Below are 16,094 nucleotides of genomic sequence, written 5' to 3' on the forward strand. Positions count from 1 at the left end.
AGATCGATCCCAGCGATGATAACAGAGCATCCGTCTCCATTAGAAACCTCTCACGCCCTCGGGAGTCATCTCTGTCTGCAGGTTTTTTACACAGTTAAACTTAGAATGTTTATATGTTCCGTCCGTACAGTCGCTGGCCAACGCAGCTTTCTAACAGGAACACATTCTTCCTGCCAGGCTGCAAAGTCTGCCGCTTCCCGTCAAGACACACCCGAGGTCTCACATCTGAAACGTTCGACAGCGAGGGTGGCAATTAAGAGATGCGCCCTGACAGATGTATTACCGGCAGCCACACAGAGCCGACAACCTTCTGAGGAATGAGCAGACGGAGGAAGGGAGCGACGAACAAGACATTAGCGCCTCGGTCTGCAGGGAGGGACGGCTTCTGGAAAAGTTTTATTAACGGAAACGCAGATCAGACTTTGGTGATGACCTTTTATGAAAAACTATAAAAATCTTCAGTGCAGATAAACCAGGTGGGATGAACACAGAGTTTTCTAGCTTCACTCTGCACCTGCAAGCTCTGCACACAACGTGTACAAAAAGTGACAATATATATTCTAGAAGTGTTTGAGGAGGACTCACTAATGACAAAGAAAAACCCACAAAAAAACTGAAATATTTCGCTCTTTCCACTCGGACACGGTGCACAGTTGAGTTTGCGAGCGTCTGAATGAAGCTCAGCTCCCAGGAGGCCGCAGCTGACAGATGTGGACATTATGTTTGAGACTGGATGACTGATTGATGGGAGCGGTGAGGACGTCCGGCTGCATGAGGACAGTTGACAGCACAGTGTTGGTGAGAAGCGCCTGTAGCCAGTCTGGTGGAGAAACACTTCAGCATCAGCAACAGTGGAAACACCTCACCGCTGGCACAGCTATAACAGCCTCAATTATTTCACCCCGGCACAAGAGCTAAGCTGTAAATAAGTACTTGTGCAGGAAAGGATTTCTATTTCCCCTAAGAGGCTCGGGGGTTGGGGCACCGGGGCAGTTCGTCATCAGACCTTCCTGCTTTCGCCTGCTCCGTAATTACAGAGATTTACTATTCTTCCAACCTGGCATGTGTGTCTCCGAGGACCTCTGTGTAAAAGACATATTGACATCCTCGTTACAGCGGCTGCATCGGCCAATTACACCCTAATCTAACCGATGGAGCCGCAAGAAGTGTGGGTGGGCGGTGAGAGGTGGATGCAGGTGATCTGACGACATGACAGTGACATGTAACATGTTAATAATAGAACGTCACTCAGTAGAGCTCATACCTCCTCTGCCCTTCCAGAGTAAAACGCAGCCCTGGAGTTTTCAAACTAAAACGGGGCCCGGAAGCGTTTCCAGTTTTCTCTAAAACTGTGGAGTAACGTGGACACACCAGGCGAATCCAGAGCAGACACCAAAAACATATTAGTGAGGATGTAGCAAAAGATATCAGCTCCTTAAATGTGCATGTTTTAATATTCTTCCCTGGGAAAATGGTGAAAAACTTGAACAGGTTCTTTAACTGTGTTGGGAGAGGACACTCACTTGTACTGGGCCTGGAAGTGTTCCTGGACGAAGCTGTGCTGGACACGCGGCTGCTGGGACTGGGACGGGTCCGGAGACGGCGCCTCCTCAGTTCCCCCGGGGACCTGCGGCACAGAGGAGGAGGCCATCCCATAAAACACAGAGTTGTCATATTGTCACATTCACCAGAGATCCATCACACAGGAGCCGCTGTGAGAATCAGCTCACACTGTAAATAATAACAGTGCAGCAGTCGATTGAGAAAGCGGGCCGGCGTCCGTAAAGTGCAGCGTCAGCACAATTTTTCGCTTTTCTTTGGCAATGAAGGGATGTTGTAAATTGGGCGAAAAAGCACTGACCTAAACATAACCCCTGGGAAAGCCTCGTCTTTATTCTTTCATACACGCAGCTACCTCAGAGAGGACGCTGACCTCGGATGAAGATAAAAGAAGAGGGGGAAGATAGAGCCGGGGGGGGGGGACACAGAACTAAGAGAACACCCTTCTGCACCAGTTTGACAGAACAATAAACAAGTTTTCTTCAAAGCCTTTATACTGTAGTGTAATAATAATCATTAAAAACATAGTACACTAATGTTTTCAGTGTAGTTTCGAGACCTTGAGGGGAAATCTCACGGTAAAAAAACACAAACACAACATATCAGCGAAATACAAAAAAGGCAAGTTCACGTTTTAAAAGTCGTAAAAAATTAAAAGAAATCTCTTTAAAAGCCGAAAGCACAGTTTGAGTGTAAGATCAAAAGAGGTGAACGTGTCTGCATGTTTAGAGGACTGATGTCTCTGAGTGTGAAACGTGGTGCGGCTTGTTTAGATCTCAGGGGACAGTTGGCGAAGGGACGTTCTACTTTTCTTTTATTATTCTTTCACTTATCAAGTGGCCGTGCTCGAAAAGGTCGTAATGTTCCGTACGAGCACCTTGTTTGGATTCCTCTGCTCTCACGCTATCGGCCCCCGTGTAGGCGTCAGGTACTTGAGAGTGCATTGAGTCATCATATCACCGCAGCTGTGCTTTTACACCAGGCTCACCAGGCGTAAACGGAAACGCACTTTCTAAGCCGTCTCTGTTGACACACACACACACACACACACACACACACACACACACACACACACACACACACACACAAACACACACACACACACACCACACACACACACACACACACACACACACACACACTCTGTGTTTACTATTCGACGGATCCGCGGCTCCTGGTCCTGCGCTGGCTGCCGCTGGTTCCCAGGCTGGCAGGTCGACCATGACCTCCGCTCACAAAACGGTAGCTGAAAGGAGGTTTAGAATTTCAGAAGGGGGGGGGGAGAGAGGGAAGTGGAGGGCGTGCGTTTGTGCGTTTGTGCGTCTGGGAAATCAGGAGAGTCCTTTACAGTTCACCCACCGTTTCAAATCCTGAGCCTATTCTCCTGAAAAGCGTGTGAGCTTTGCAGAGGGCGAGCGCGAGACCGAAACCCGACCTTCCTGCGGCTCTGCGCTCCAACGGGCACGCACAATTACAAAGCTCTCTCACTCATTCCTCTGTCAGGGGGGGGGGGGTTTGTCCATTTCTCCCACGTAACGTCAGGACCATGGACTATGATTGCAGCAGGACTGCTCGATACATAGTATTTCTCCTCAGACACTTGACCATTAATGACATTAATCCACCAATTCACTGACCTTCAGTTATACTTCAAAATGTTTACCCTAATCAATGCTGCTAAAACCTTTATCTTGATGTTCTCCTTTACACTTGACATCCATTGCACTTCTGTCCGTCCTGGGAGAGGGATCCCTCACATGTGGCTCTCTCTGAGGTTTCTACGTTCTTTTTCCCTGTTAAAAGGGTTTTTATGTGCCAAAGGGGGAGTTTTTTCCCCCTGGCTTATCTTGTGGCCGCTTCATTTGAAACGTGCAATGTAAGGTTAGGAATTAAAGACGCCCCCCCCCCCCCCCTCCACATACTTGGTAACGGATTCCATCGCTATCTTTTTTACGTGGCGATAACAAAAGCAGCGTTCAGGCCACCGGGTGCAGGCCCAGTCGGTCTTATCACTTCTCAGAAAGCCGTGTCCGGCTCTGCCACGTCAACAGACTGCGAGGCGTCGGCCGTGTGTGAACAGGAGCCGTCGGCGATGTGGACGTTTAGTGAGAAAGTGGCGGACGGGGTCACAGGCCCCACTGACATGTGGTTCTGATTAGGCCCTCACTCATCTGACCGTCATGGACAGATAGTGATCCCCCCCCCCCCCCGGAGTAACTGCTGCTGGTTTTACAGGTTGTTTAGAGACTGATCAGGGGTCTGCCTCCAGAGGGGCCGTGTGCCGCTCCGCAATCCAGATGCTATCTTTGAAATTGGTTGTCAGGAAAATAAACCAACTACCAGCTGATAAAAATACAACGAAGAAGGAAACAGGGTGGGGGGGGGGGGGAATCTGAGACGATATTTTTAGAGGCAGGTCGGACCAACTGAGGCTAACACAGGGTGTGACTTTTCACTTTCTACACTCAACTACAGTGAATATACTGAACAATACCTGGAAATATACATGAAATACACCTGATTTGTTTCTGCTTCTTGTTTCCGTCAATTTGCAGCCGACAAATTCAAACAACTTTATTTATCCACTAGGAAATTCATTTGTGTAAAGACATCGTTCAAATATATCCCAACAACATATAACACATATATGACAAGAGGAAAACACAGTTTATAACAGTAAAGGTTTGTGTTAAAATAAATAGATCAACCATTAATTAAGTCTGATGGATGAAGGCAATATACACAAACACGCAAACACACACACACAACCATAGTTAAAACCTAACCCTTGTCCTAACCTAAACCTAACCTTAAAACATGTTATCACCTTAAAATGTAATGATTTACATTATGGGAAATGGTTTTATATGTTTACTTGGTTGGTTTGTAATGCTACATGTGTGACAGCAGCCTGAGAGAAGGTCTGGTTCCTACAGGCCTGGTAGACACTTTAATCTCGTGACCCTAAACAACTGGAGACTGGTAAGAGATCAGGGTTTAACACGTCAGGCTGTAACTCTCCTAATGTACCGTATGACACATATTTCCTCTACTGGCAGGTTAAAGAGGCGAATCTCCTCGATAATACAACTTAAGACCGGAGTTATTGGCCGTATCTTAAGATGAGATGGAACTTAAAAACAAGGCCTTGCTCAACTGCAAAGGTGCCATGCAGAAATATTCAAACAAAAAATGTGCAACTGCTCATATTCCAGCCAGAGAACTGTCTACCTCTGCTTAATCCGTAAGCCTCGGTACCAGGAGAGGGACGTGTGCCAGTGTCTGAGGAGCATGGAGAAAATTAAAAACTCAAATCCCTCGCCCTGGCACCTTGGCGTGCCGTAATTGATTTTCCTGGGATTTAGATAAATGACAGAGATATGGAACGCTACCGAGCGGCGGGCTGGAGTCTGGCCGCTGGGCTCGGCGCTGTCTGCAGGAGGCCAGAGTGCAACTGACTGCGATTGTGACCGAGAGGAGGAGGAGAGCGGGAGGCCGATGGAGAAAGAGAAACACGATAAGCAGAGTGTGGTGCAGCCCGGCTGCTGGAAAACCAGACATCTGCCTCAAAGGGGTCGTTTTCTTCAAACAGCAGGGAAACACCAGCTGATACCAGGGTGTTTTACTGAGAGTACCATCGTGAAAGATACTGACAATCTGGGGAATATGGGTTTATATGTCTGTTTGCCACCTACGCCCAGGAAGTTAGGGTTTTGTCAGTGTTTGTCTGTTAAAAGCAGAATCTGCAAATATCTCCTGGATGGATTTCCACGAAATTTTGTTGTGGATCCAAATCAGAAAGCAGATCCAGGATCTTTTTTCTCTTCCTAACTCTTGATGAGAAGAATCAGGCATGTTGAGGGGACTGATACTTATGAGTGTCTGCAATCTGATCCAAATGAAAATCTGGATCCAGTGAATTTTAAAGTGGTTTTATCAGGAGACTGCCCTTCTAATTCATACTAGAGCCCAATGAATTCTTTTGCGAGGTTTAGAAAAACAGATAATGTGACTAAAATAATTTACACCCCCACCACAGTAAAGGTCAACAGCTTCCCCAAGGATGACCCAAGATCACATTCCTGGACTACAAGGCCGACAAGGCAAGCATTGCTTCTAAAAGAACTGGTCCAAGTCCAAGAAGACGGAAGGCTTTCACCAAATTTATACATATAATAAAAAACAAATATGGCATATCAGCAAACACAGGTACTGATGTGTCTATTTAAGGCTCATACCAACTGTTATTTAAAGGACTAATAATCCATCGGTGAGGCTGTAGCTTCCTAATAAGAACTAGTTATTTCCAGATAATATCAAACCGAACATGAGTGTAACAGTGACTGTGATAAGCTCAGTGTAACTTGGCTGCAGACACACACACACACACGGACGAGCGGCTCGCTCACAACCAAGTCCCAGTTAAATCCAAGACTGTTGACTCCCGGTCATCTGCGCTTCAGCATGAAAGCCTGAAATCGCTCAGATTAACGCTGCACTCCGTCCCATCGGGGGGGCGGCGTTCAATAATTCACCCCAAAAAAATGTTGCTGGGAGTGATTCATCTCTGGAAAAAGGAAACTCGGCCACTCTCGCCCGCACTACGGCGAAGAGTCCAGGAAACGTGCCCCCCCCATCCCCGTCCTCACAGACACCTGTCTCATCCTGATGGGTTTTCAAGGGGGTGGGGGGAGGCGGATCGTAAAGGGGGACGGGGGGGGACGGCGAGTGTTCCCAGTAATGGCCCTGATGTGAATAATTTAAACAAGCCGTGGAAACACACAGGGATGGACATGTGCTTCTGCTGGAGAAAGCACTATAGTGGGGCGATCGAGAACAAGAAACTAAAGCCCGGGTTGATCGTAACAGGGAGACGGAGAGAGAGAGAGAGAGGGAGAGGGAGAAGGAGGAGGAGGAGGAGGAGGAGAGAGGGAGACGCAGGAGGAGAGAGAGACAGAGAGAGAGAGAGAGAGAGAGAGAGGGAGAGAGACGGAGGAGGAGAGAGAGAGAGAGGTGTGGAGCAGGTGTAAAGACGCTGCATGTGTGTATCGATATGGACAGACGGAGACAGAACAAGAGGGAAAAGAGAGTGACTGAAAGTAGAACACACAGCCGGTGATAAAGAGCATCGATAAATAATGGACCGTCTCGTTCAAACCGCCTCCTGTCGCGTGCGTATCAGCGACCGCTCTATAAATAGACCCAGTGATAAAGACACTCGCAGCTTTTCTCTCCGAACCCTTCGGCCCCATTACTCCCCATGGGCGATCGCTCTGGGTGGGGGGTGCACTGCTATGGACACGCTGAGGCCCGCCTGGCCACCGCCTCAACTCTGGGTACCCGCTCCACCTCCCTTCAAACCGGCCAATCAGAAGGCCTCGTGAGACGTCCCAGCTTCCTGCTCTGAGCTCCAGCAGGAAGTCTCTGATCCAAAGCACCTGATGAACCGTGGGCAGCGCGTCGTGGGGCCAACATGCACAGACACACAAAGACAATAACGCTTACATCCACACCATAGGGGCAATTAAGAGTCTCCAATTAATCTAACCTGCACGAGTTGGGACAGTGGGAGGAGGACGGAGCAGCTGGAGAAAACCCACACAGGCACGGAACGGCTCAGCCGGCCGTCGGGTTCGAAACCTAGCTCGCCACTGCACCACCGTGCCACTCCTACCTTGATAATCAGATAGTTAATACATCTGTGTTCTACTCAAAGTGGTTTTGTAATTTAAGATTGGTAGCAGATCAAGATTTTGGATCTAGATGGAGTGGAACTCGAGGACATGCTCTACTTGCTGCTTATTATCATAACTTTAATTATTTTCTCATTTAATCACAACTTTATTCTCATAATATTGCGACTTTATTCTTGAAATTCTTTGGTCGTACAAAACTGATCAATACCCTGAAACTATTTGGATAGAAGCAACTGTGCAACTGTGTATTCTTAGTGATTAACTTCGTGGGACAATAAAGACACAATGGCAGCTAAGACAAAACACTAAAACCTTTTCAATTTGAACAACCAGGCCATGATGGCTGTAATTTACCCACTTGTTTGTTTTCGATGGAGCCAGAGGATTAAATATCAAAGACATTGAGTCGGTCCAGTGGAGCCAATCATTGCTCCCTGATGCTGCAGGGGCACGATGCAGGAAATAGAACACAGACTCAGTTTAAACAGCGTTCTCCTGGAAAACTAAAAGACAAACCCCTGCTGGAGAATCTGACTCTAAAAGGAGATTTATCCTTCCTGTACGAATGCAGCAGGAGCGGCTGAGGGGGAAATGAATTCTAATGAAGGCAGGTCGGCCTCCCGGGCTGATGAGGTTTATTATCACCCTCCCGCCGACGAGCGTGGTGACACAGATCAGGATGAAATGCCTGAGCCTCTGCTACCTGCCACTTAGGAACGGCCGTCGCAACAAATATGTCCACGCACGCATTAAAAACACAGCAGGATTAACGAGGGGTTAAAAGGTATAACACACATTCTGCTATTGCTGCTTTGATCGAAGCTCGTTTCTTTAAAAGCTGCACGTTGTCGGTGAGGCCGGGTTGATAATTATTGCCTCGTAAATAAATCCATTCATCTTCACAGGCAGATTCAATTGAAGTCAGGATTACACATTAAAACTGGACTTGGCGTGACAGGCACGGCTCCGGGGCTTAAATTATTTCTATCAACAAATCTTTAAATCACTCAAGTCAGCCGGGTTTCGGGCAATTGAATTGACACACTCTCTGGAAAGTGTCCACTCAGCAAATCTGAATCACTTAAAATCGCTGGGATCGGCGCTGTCTGCCAATCACACGCAGCCGGGAGGGGGGGTGGGGGGGCATGTAAGTGTGAGGGAATTTCTTCATATTAAACAAAAGAATTTCTTTGTTGATTTAACTATTTTTCCCCCACAAAACAAGATGGAGAGGTTTTACTGATGATTCAACTTTTAACTGGTGACTAATGTTTGGAGTAATTAATCCCTCGTAGACCTGCTCAGTGAAACATCAAACACACACACTCACGCACACACACGCACAAAAGCAAATGTGACCTTGTTTCCTTTTATTTAAAAATCCTCTACAACTTAATAAGGAAATGTTTTCTGCACTCAGGCTCCCTGCAGAGCCCGAGTGCAGTTTACAGAAACGTCCTCTTACTGCTCTTTAAAACCGGCGGTGATGTATTGTGTCGTCTGGAGCGGTCGGACGGTTTCAGCTTCGTTCTGTCGCCGCCACAGTGAGCGGTGGCCTCACATCAGACCTCCATGACAGAGAGATACCGGCTATATTTAGAAGGACTCAAGGTTTATCTGGAGTTTGCTTTTCACGTATGAAGAACGCAGCGGGAGATTTATATATTCGAATTTGTCATATAATTCTATAGCGGCAACAGAGCAGCTGGTAAAAGGCGTAATAAAGATTTTGCTTCATTATGAAACTGTGACGGGACAAATGAGAGAATATGTCGAGCTCCCAGAGTCTGTAGATAATTAGTTCGAGTTTTGTGCATCTCTGAAAACAGCTTTAGATCCTGTTTTCCAGTTTTTACATCCACACACAAGCATCTCTCATCCCAGCCTGTGTTTGGGGTCGGGAGGCCAAAGGCGGGTCGGTGGTGAGAGGGGACCTCGGACACAGGGAGGTCATGTTCGGACCCTTCCCTCCTTCAAGCTGCTTTTCCAGCTGGGTGGCTCAGAGCCACAGGACGCCATTTCAGCTTGGCAGCGCCGACAGAACCGAGGGCAGAACGGAGAGGAAACACACACACACACACACACACACAGACACAGACACACACACACAGATCACAACAGAACCGTTGGTGTTTTCCAGCCCTGACAGGAGTGGGAAGCAGCGCTGGCCACACACAGCCCTGCTCGCCTGTGGGGTTAGAGGTGCACTTACAGGCGGGCTCAGGCTGGAATGAGTGAAAAGAAATCAAATTGGAGATCTTGGTACGATGTCTGGGTCTCTGTCTGGATGTGCGTCTGATTTCAGGACACAACCGCCCACGTAGGACAAATCAAATCTCCAGGAAGAGGAAGGGTAGGGAGGACGAGTCAGGAGCAAATACTGACGGTTGACCAGACTTTTAAAACACCTCCCAGGACGTCTGCCCTATTCTACTGAGGACAAACTGACCAGGATGTAACAAGTACATGTATTTAATTTTATCATGCACGTGTAGATTTATTTTTAGATACATTTCCCTTTTACTCAACAACATACATCAGCAAATATCTGTACTTTCTACTCTACTACATTTTTGCAAACGTTACATATTTTATTTTCTAAATAATAACGAGAGGGACAGGTTACATCACAAATATATATATATATATATGCACATTATTACTATTATTATTATCATTGTAGTAATATTGTAATCTGCAGTGAAACACATTTTAAAAGTGACCCAACACTGGTCACTGCCCCCACTGTCACAGAGAACTCAGCCTCACCTCTTCTCCTCTGAGGCTGCACAAGTGTCTCTTTCTTCCTGCCACTTACAAAGAGCCACATTCATAAAGCCGGGATAGAGAGAGAGAGAGAGAGGAGAGAGAGAGAGAGAGAGAGAGAGAGAAGAGAGAGAGAGAGAGAGAGAGAGAAAGAGAGGAGAGAGCAGAGAGAGAGAGAGAGAGAGCGAGAGAGCGAGAGAGAGAGAGAGCAAGAGAGAGAGGAGAGAGGGGGAGAGAGAGAGAGAGAGAGAGAGCGAGAGAGAGGGGGAGAGAGAGAGAGAGAGAGATTCACACTTGTGTTGTTTCCACAGCGATAAACGTTGAACAAACTGAGAGAGAATGTGCTTCACATGAGTCAAAGCCACAGAGAGTAAACGGTAAATGTTAGAAAATGTGTGTGTGTGTGTGTGTGTGTTGTGTGTGTGTGTGTGTGTGTGTGTGTGTGTGTGTGTGTGTGTGTGTGTGTGTGTGTGTGTAGGATTGTGAAATATCACCCTCCTTTACAAATAGAAAAATAACAGGTTCCAACAACACTGCAGTGTGACACTCAGTGGATGCGACTACAGTGGATTGACGCAGTGTGTGTGTCTGTGTGTGTGTGTGTGTGTGTGTGTGTCTGGCTCTGCCTCTGTGCCCTGGCTCTCCTGTGTTAAGTGGTAACTAACAACACATGCTTCAACACAATTAGCAAAAGGCCCACGGGCTCCCGAATGAGCAGAGATGACTTGAGCTTGCAAACTCGCTGGCTGCGAGCGGTAACGTGCGCGGACTGGTAAACGCCTCCCGCCAGCCTGGCTGTGACCCCGGATGACTCCGCCAGCCAGCACCAGCACCAGCTCCACAGCAGATTCAGGTAAAAACCACAAACAAGCAAACAAGAAAAGGAAAAAGGAAAATCCCGGGGCAGAACTGATGCTGAACGGCTCTTAAAAGTTCTAGAGGAATGTGATTTAGACACTTTGAGCCGCCCTCGTCGTGCCCCTCGGTGAGGCCCGCTCCTCACAAAGCCTCTTTGTTGGTGGAGCGGTGATAGTAGCATGCATACCAAAGCTTTACCGTACATTCTTACGGAGATAGAGAACACACGAGCTGCAGGAGGGAGACGGAGCGGAGAGCACTGTGATTCACCAGGAGAGAGAATTTGCCTCCCTCCCTTTCCTGAAACTAACACAGTATCTATCTGACTGCATGTTTCCTCACTGATAAAACTGAAATCCATGACAACCTTGGTGTCTGCACAGAGCCCACACTGGCAGCAGGCCTGGACAAACATAAGAGACAACTGTCACAAGATATTTTCCTCACTGGACAGCGGCCACAGCTCTGCTTTGTTGCCCTCCTTCTCTCTCTTGCCGCAGGGCATATTTATTCATATGCAGCGTCCTCCATTACAGCACGACATGATCCGTAATCAACCATCCTGCAGGTTTTTAACAGTCCCGTGAAATGGCACGAATATTAACAAGGGACTGTACGTCAGGGCCAATATGACAAGTTGTATGGAAACGGATGGAGTCGTCTGTCCGCGCTCATTCATCTCTGTGCACGTCTTCGGAAAAGCTTACGTATACGCAGACGAAACCATGGAGAAGTTGTAAAAAAACCTACAGGCGTCTCTTTCTCTCGTGTGAGAACTTCTCTTTCATTCTTTTTAGTCTGTGCACTTGCGCATTAGAGTGACCTTCGTGCACGTGCAACCCCCCGTTAACCGCCATAGATTTAATTATTCTGCGGGGAAACACTGTAAATGTGTTGGACGGCAGTGAAGGAAAACAGGAAAAATCACTTCCTCTGTCCATGACTGAAACCATCATCTCACAGGATCCAGGACGGAGTGTTTTTGCAAATCTCGGTGTCCTCCGCTCCTCCCCGGCTCCTCGGGTGTTCACAAGGTGTGGTGGTATTCTCCCCGTGGCGCTGAGGACTCGTCAGGAACAGACGTTATCAGCAGCTCTCCAGCCCGGCTCTCCTGTCACGTCCCCTGTGGATCCGTGTGCACTCACAGACACAATCCAGACGCCTCCCCCATCACCCTGCCTCACCCTCAACGTTCACCCACACTGACTTAAAGGGTAGTTCAGCTCACAGGGAGGGAGGGGGGGGCTTGGTGCATGTGATATCAGAGTATTGTGTGTAGCAACAAGCGAGTTGTCGACTTCCATTGATGCAAAGAGAGTCCCTAACATAGATGAAGGGGAACTGTGGTCGAGAACACACAGATTTCTCTTGATTCGTCTCACTGCCTCATTCAAGCTCTCTCTCCTTCTATAAAGAATATAGAGGAAGATGGAAGCAAACACTAAACTTAATCCTGAGAGACGGAGCATTACATCCACAGACTAGTCAAATACTTCAATCTGGCCCTGGCTCTGTAATGATGTGCTGACATTGCATTGCCTGAAAACATTGTCTTATGTGCAGGAGGAGGTTGCACGTAGCTCTTCACGATTTCATAGAAAAGAAATCATACTGTATATTAAATTATAATGTATTGCCTTGGGAGAGAAAGACTTCCTGATCTTGGTATCTCCCGATTCCACAATGATGAAACTACAGAATGAATCATTACAGTCGGCGCCTCAGGAAACGACCGGCACCGAGTTTCACTCACGGACAGCAAGTGCAGCACTTCTCTAATATTTCATACCGCTGGTTATCACGCTATCATAACCACGAGAAAAGAGGGATGTCTGATTAAAAAATGTTTTTAAATTATACATGAAAATATTTGCTTTCACGGCTCAGTTCAAAGTTCCATTCAAGGAGTATAAGTACATGCACCGTGCCTGCAGGCGACGACCTCGAGGAGGAGCCGCGCCGAGAGGAAATCAAACACTGCCTCGCCACACTGGGGCTTCCCCTTGCCCACAGGCAAGGCATTAGACACAGTGAGGCTGCACACTGCAGGATGCAACGCTGGTTCTGTGGCAGGAGGCCTGGAGGTGAAGCTCTGAGCAGATAACTAAGACGAGGCAGCGTCGTCTCTTCTGGACGACCTTATTGGTGAGGTTAGTTTGATAATAAACAGATATGAACCACCGGAAGAAAAACATCTAAAAAACATGTGCATGTGTGTACTCGGCATATTGTATATGAGACGTATGGGTGGCTATTTAACAATGAATGCAATCCTGATTTTATGAATGAGCATTTGGCCTTCGAAAGAAACAACAAAAGAAAGAAAAGAAAGAAAGAAAGAAGACACCAAAATCAGAAAGTGTCGAGAACAGAATCCCTGTAGAAAACTCTATATGAAAGATCTGAGACTCAACGTAAAATAATTCGACTGCACATTAATTAACGTGCGAGTTAACGTTCATATAGTGATGATCCCTCAGATCCTGTGTAATCACATGAAGTAATAATGACTTCACTATACATCAAACCCCAGGGGATCGTGATATATTCTGCATTAATGTGTTTGATCACAATGGGTAATTTATTAGATATGCATCACTTCGGTTTGCAGGGAGAACCGTTTATATTAAAGCAGACATGTTTCCTCCTGTTATCGTTACCGTGCCGACTCTCGGTGTCTCCGCTTGGTTCTCACCTGTCCGGGAGCTTTGGTCATGTTGTTGTTGTTGTGCGAGGCCAGGTTGACGTCTTCGTGGACGCGGTCCAGCAGCCACAGGAGGAACTCCAGGGCGTCGTGTTGGGAGTTTCCACGAAACTGAGATCCATACTTGGACACTATCTAGAGAGAGAGAGAGGAGAACCAGACGTGAGGAGAGTGAGATCAGGACTGTGTGATTGATTAAGTGGCTTTTATGAAGTTATGACTCACAGCCACCTACTAATTCCACAAACAATGTATGTGGAACGCATGTCACATGAAACCTTCATCTTTAGCCGCTTCCAGACATGCACTGAACTCTGCATAATCTCCTGACATTTATCCAGAGTCTGTGAGATGTCTGCGCTACGTCCTGCCTCCTCCATGCTGCTCCACCCCCCCACCCTCACTCCTGAGATGTCTGTGTTTGTTGGGATCTGTGTGGAGAATCTCCTGCTGTGTTGTTTATACGTGAAAGTAAAACTCTGGAGAAAGTTTGAACCCCCGTTGTCCGGAACATTCTCCAGAATGTGGAGTTACTGCCCTGAGAGATAGAAAGATATTCACAACCTCAAACATGAATTCCCTGGACGATGAATTCACAAGCTGCGAGAACTAAAGTTATAATTGCCTTATGATATAATAACAAATGTTTCTGAATCAAACTAATTGGATAACAGAGCGAATCTTTTGTTCTTGAGACATTCGGGCTTGTTTATAAGAAAAGCACTGATACAAACCAAGTGAACCGTGGACGCACACGAACCTAAAGTGCAGCCAGTCGTTACAGCAAAGCAATAACAGTAATTACCATCAGCCTTTCTGAAGGTGGCAATTGTCTCGGTGACATAATTGAGGTTGTGGAAAATGCCCTGTGTGTGTTTTTTATTATTATTGCTCCCTGTGACATAATGACCACTGGCCAGTTTGTAACCATCCAACTAGATAAAGTCGAGAAAACACAACTTCCTCTTCATCATCTAGCAACTGGCGATTCATCGTTTACCTGGTTCATGACTATTTAACATTTCTTTCATTCCTTTTTCAAATACCAGTTTCTGTCAGATATTTTTAACTGTTAATTTAACTTTCTATTTCAACTGTTAAAAGGTTAGATATAAAATATTTATTGCATCTTGGACCAAAGCAAATGTTTTTTCAGCCCAAACTTTTTATACAGTCTATTGATGCTGCACAACCCAGTGAAAGTGGTCCTGTGTTCTAACCCCCAACCAGGACCCTCAACAGTGCCACACATTCATGCACCCGCACATGTACGCTATATACGTATATATTTGTCTGCTTATTGACAAAGGAATGATTCAGCTGCTGGAACTTTTGACAGCTAACCACTAGAACGCTGCTCTGTCCCACCGAGGCCAGCAGCTGCCTTCACAATGACTGATTGACAGGCACGACGGCTAACAATTATCACACTGACAGGTTCTGTCAGAAAGAGACGCGAGCTCATAGGCTAACAGCATTGACAATGAAACAGTGATTGATTGACACGCATGCAGACAAATTAGTGTTGAATACATACATGCGGTGCTTTGTTTTTATGTTGGTTTGGTGAAAGTGGGTCAGAACGTGATAAATGTGAAGTGTCACACTTCGATAGTTATTTGGATTGTGACGGAAATCAGGAGAATTTGGTGGTGAAAGTTGAAAACTGTGACTTTTTAAGTCCACTGTGTCCAAAAAAACACAAGAGGAAAATAATAAAATAAAATAAAACCCCGGGGCTAGCATCATTAGCAAAGATGTACCATGCAGTATGTGATCCACAGGCTGAAAAGTAGCACGTCCACCCGAGCGCCATGTTTATACGTCGAATGGAAACTAACTAAACTGCAACCAGCAGCAGAGGGAACCATTACAAATCAACATGGAGACAGCAAATATTGTCACATAGCTGTGAAACCCACAGTGGACAGAAAATAAATGTAGCTTCCTCAACAGGCCCATCAGTGCAAAGGGAGGATGACATTCCTGTTCAGTCATCAAGCCCCCCTCACCCCTCCCCCCCCTGCTCTCTCCTGGCCTCTTGTTATGGAAACTGATAAATTGGCTATTGAGTAACTGTTTGAGTTTCAGGGTTTGTCCCTGTCCAGGCCCCTCGGAGCAAACACACCATCGTTCCAGGGGGGGGGATTCTTAAAAATCGCACGAGAACCGTCCAGATCAAAAAGGCGCACATCTGCTCCCAGGTTGAGGACTGCTGCGTCTGAGACACATCTGTGAGAGTGGAGGCTCGGAAGGGGGGTAGAATCACAAAGCCACGCATCGATAGTTGATCTTTAATGAAGATTATATAAAAACTGCTTCCACCTGCCTCGCCCCTACAGTCCAGGTGCTGCTGGAATGTGGCAGAGCTCCAGGTATTCAGGACTCTGTTGTTCTTGTTTGGCCTCGTCCCTGAAACTCTGCGGCCGACCGACCTGTGCGGAGGCCACCGCTGAGCCGTTCCCTCTGAAGAGGATCAAACCAGGATGAGTCCACATGTGGAGGGGCAG

General features: G+C 46.9%; 1 protein-coding gene across 1 annotated transcript in view; it reads right to left on the reverse strand.

Annotated features, from left to right (window-relative positions):
- The window catches only part of usp43b (ubiquitin specific peptidase 43b), a 43,843-nt gene that overhangs the window by 23,971 nt on the left and 3,778 nt on the right, over window positions 1–16,094 (reverse strand). The window contains 2 exon segments of the mRNA XM_034593284.1: window positions 1,524–1,627; window positions 13,576–13,719. Of these exon segments, the coding sequence (XP_034449175.1) occupies window positions 1,524–1,627; window positions 13,576–13,719 (248 nt within the window).

This window comes from Hippoglossus hippoglossus, chromosome 8 (genome assembly GCF_009819705.1).
Source record: "Hippoglossus hippoglossus isolate fHipHip1 chromosome 8, fHipHip1.pri, whole genome shotgun sequence".
Taxonomy (NCBI): domain Eukaryota; kingdom Metazoa; phylum Chordata; class Actinopteri; order Pleuronectiformes; family Pleuronectidae; genus Hippoglossus; species Hippoglossus hippoglossus.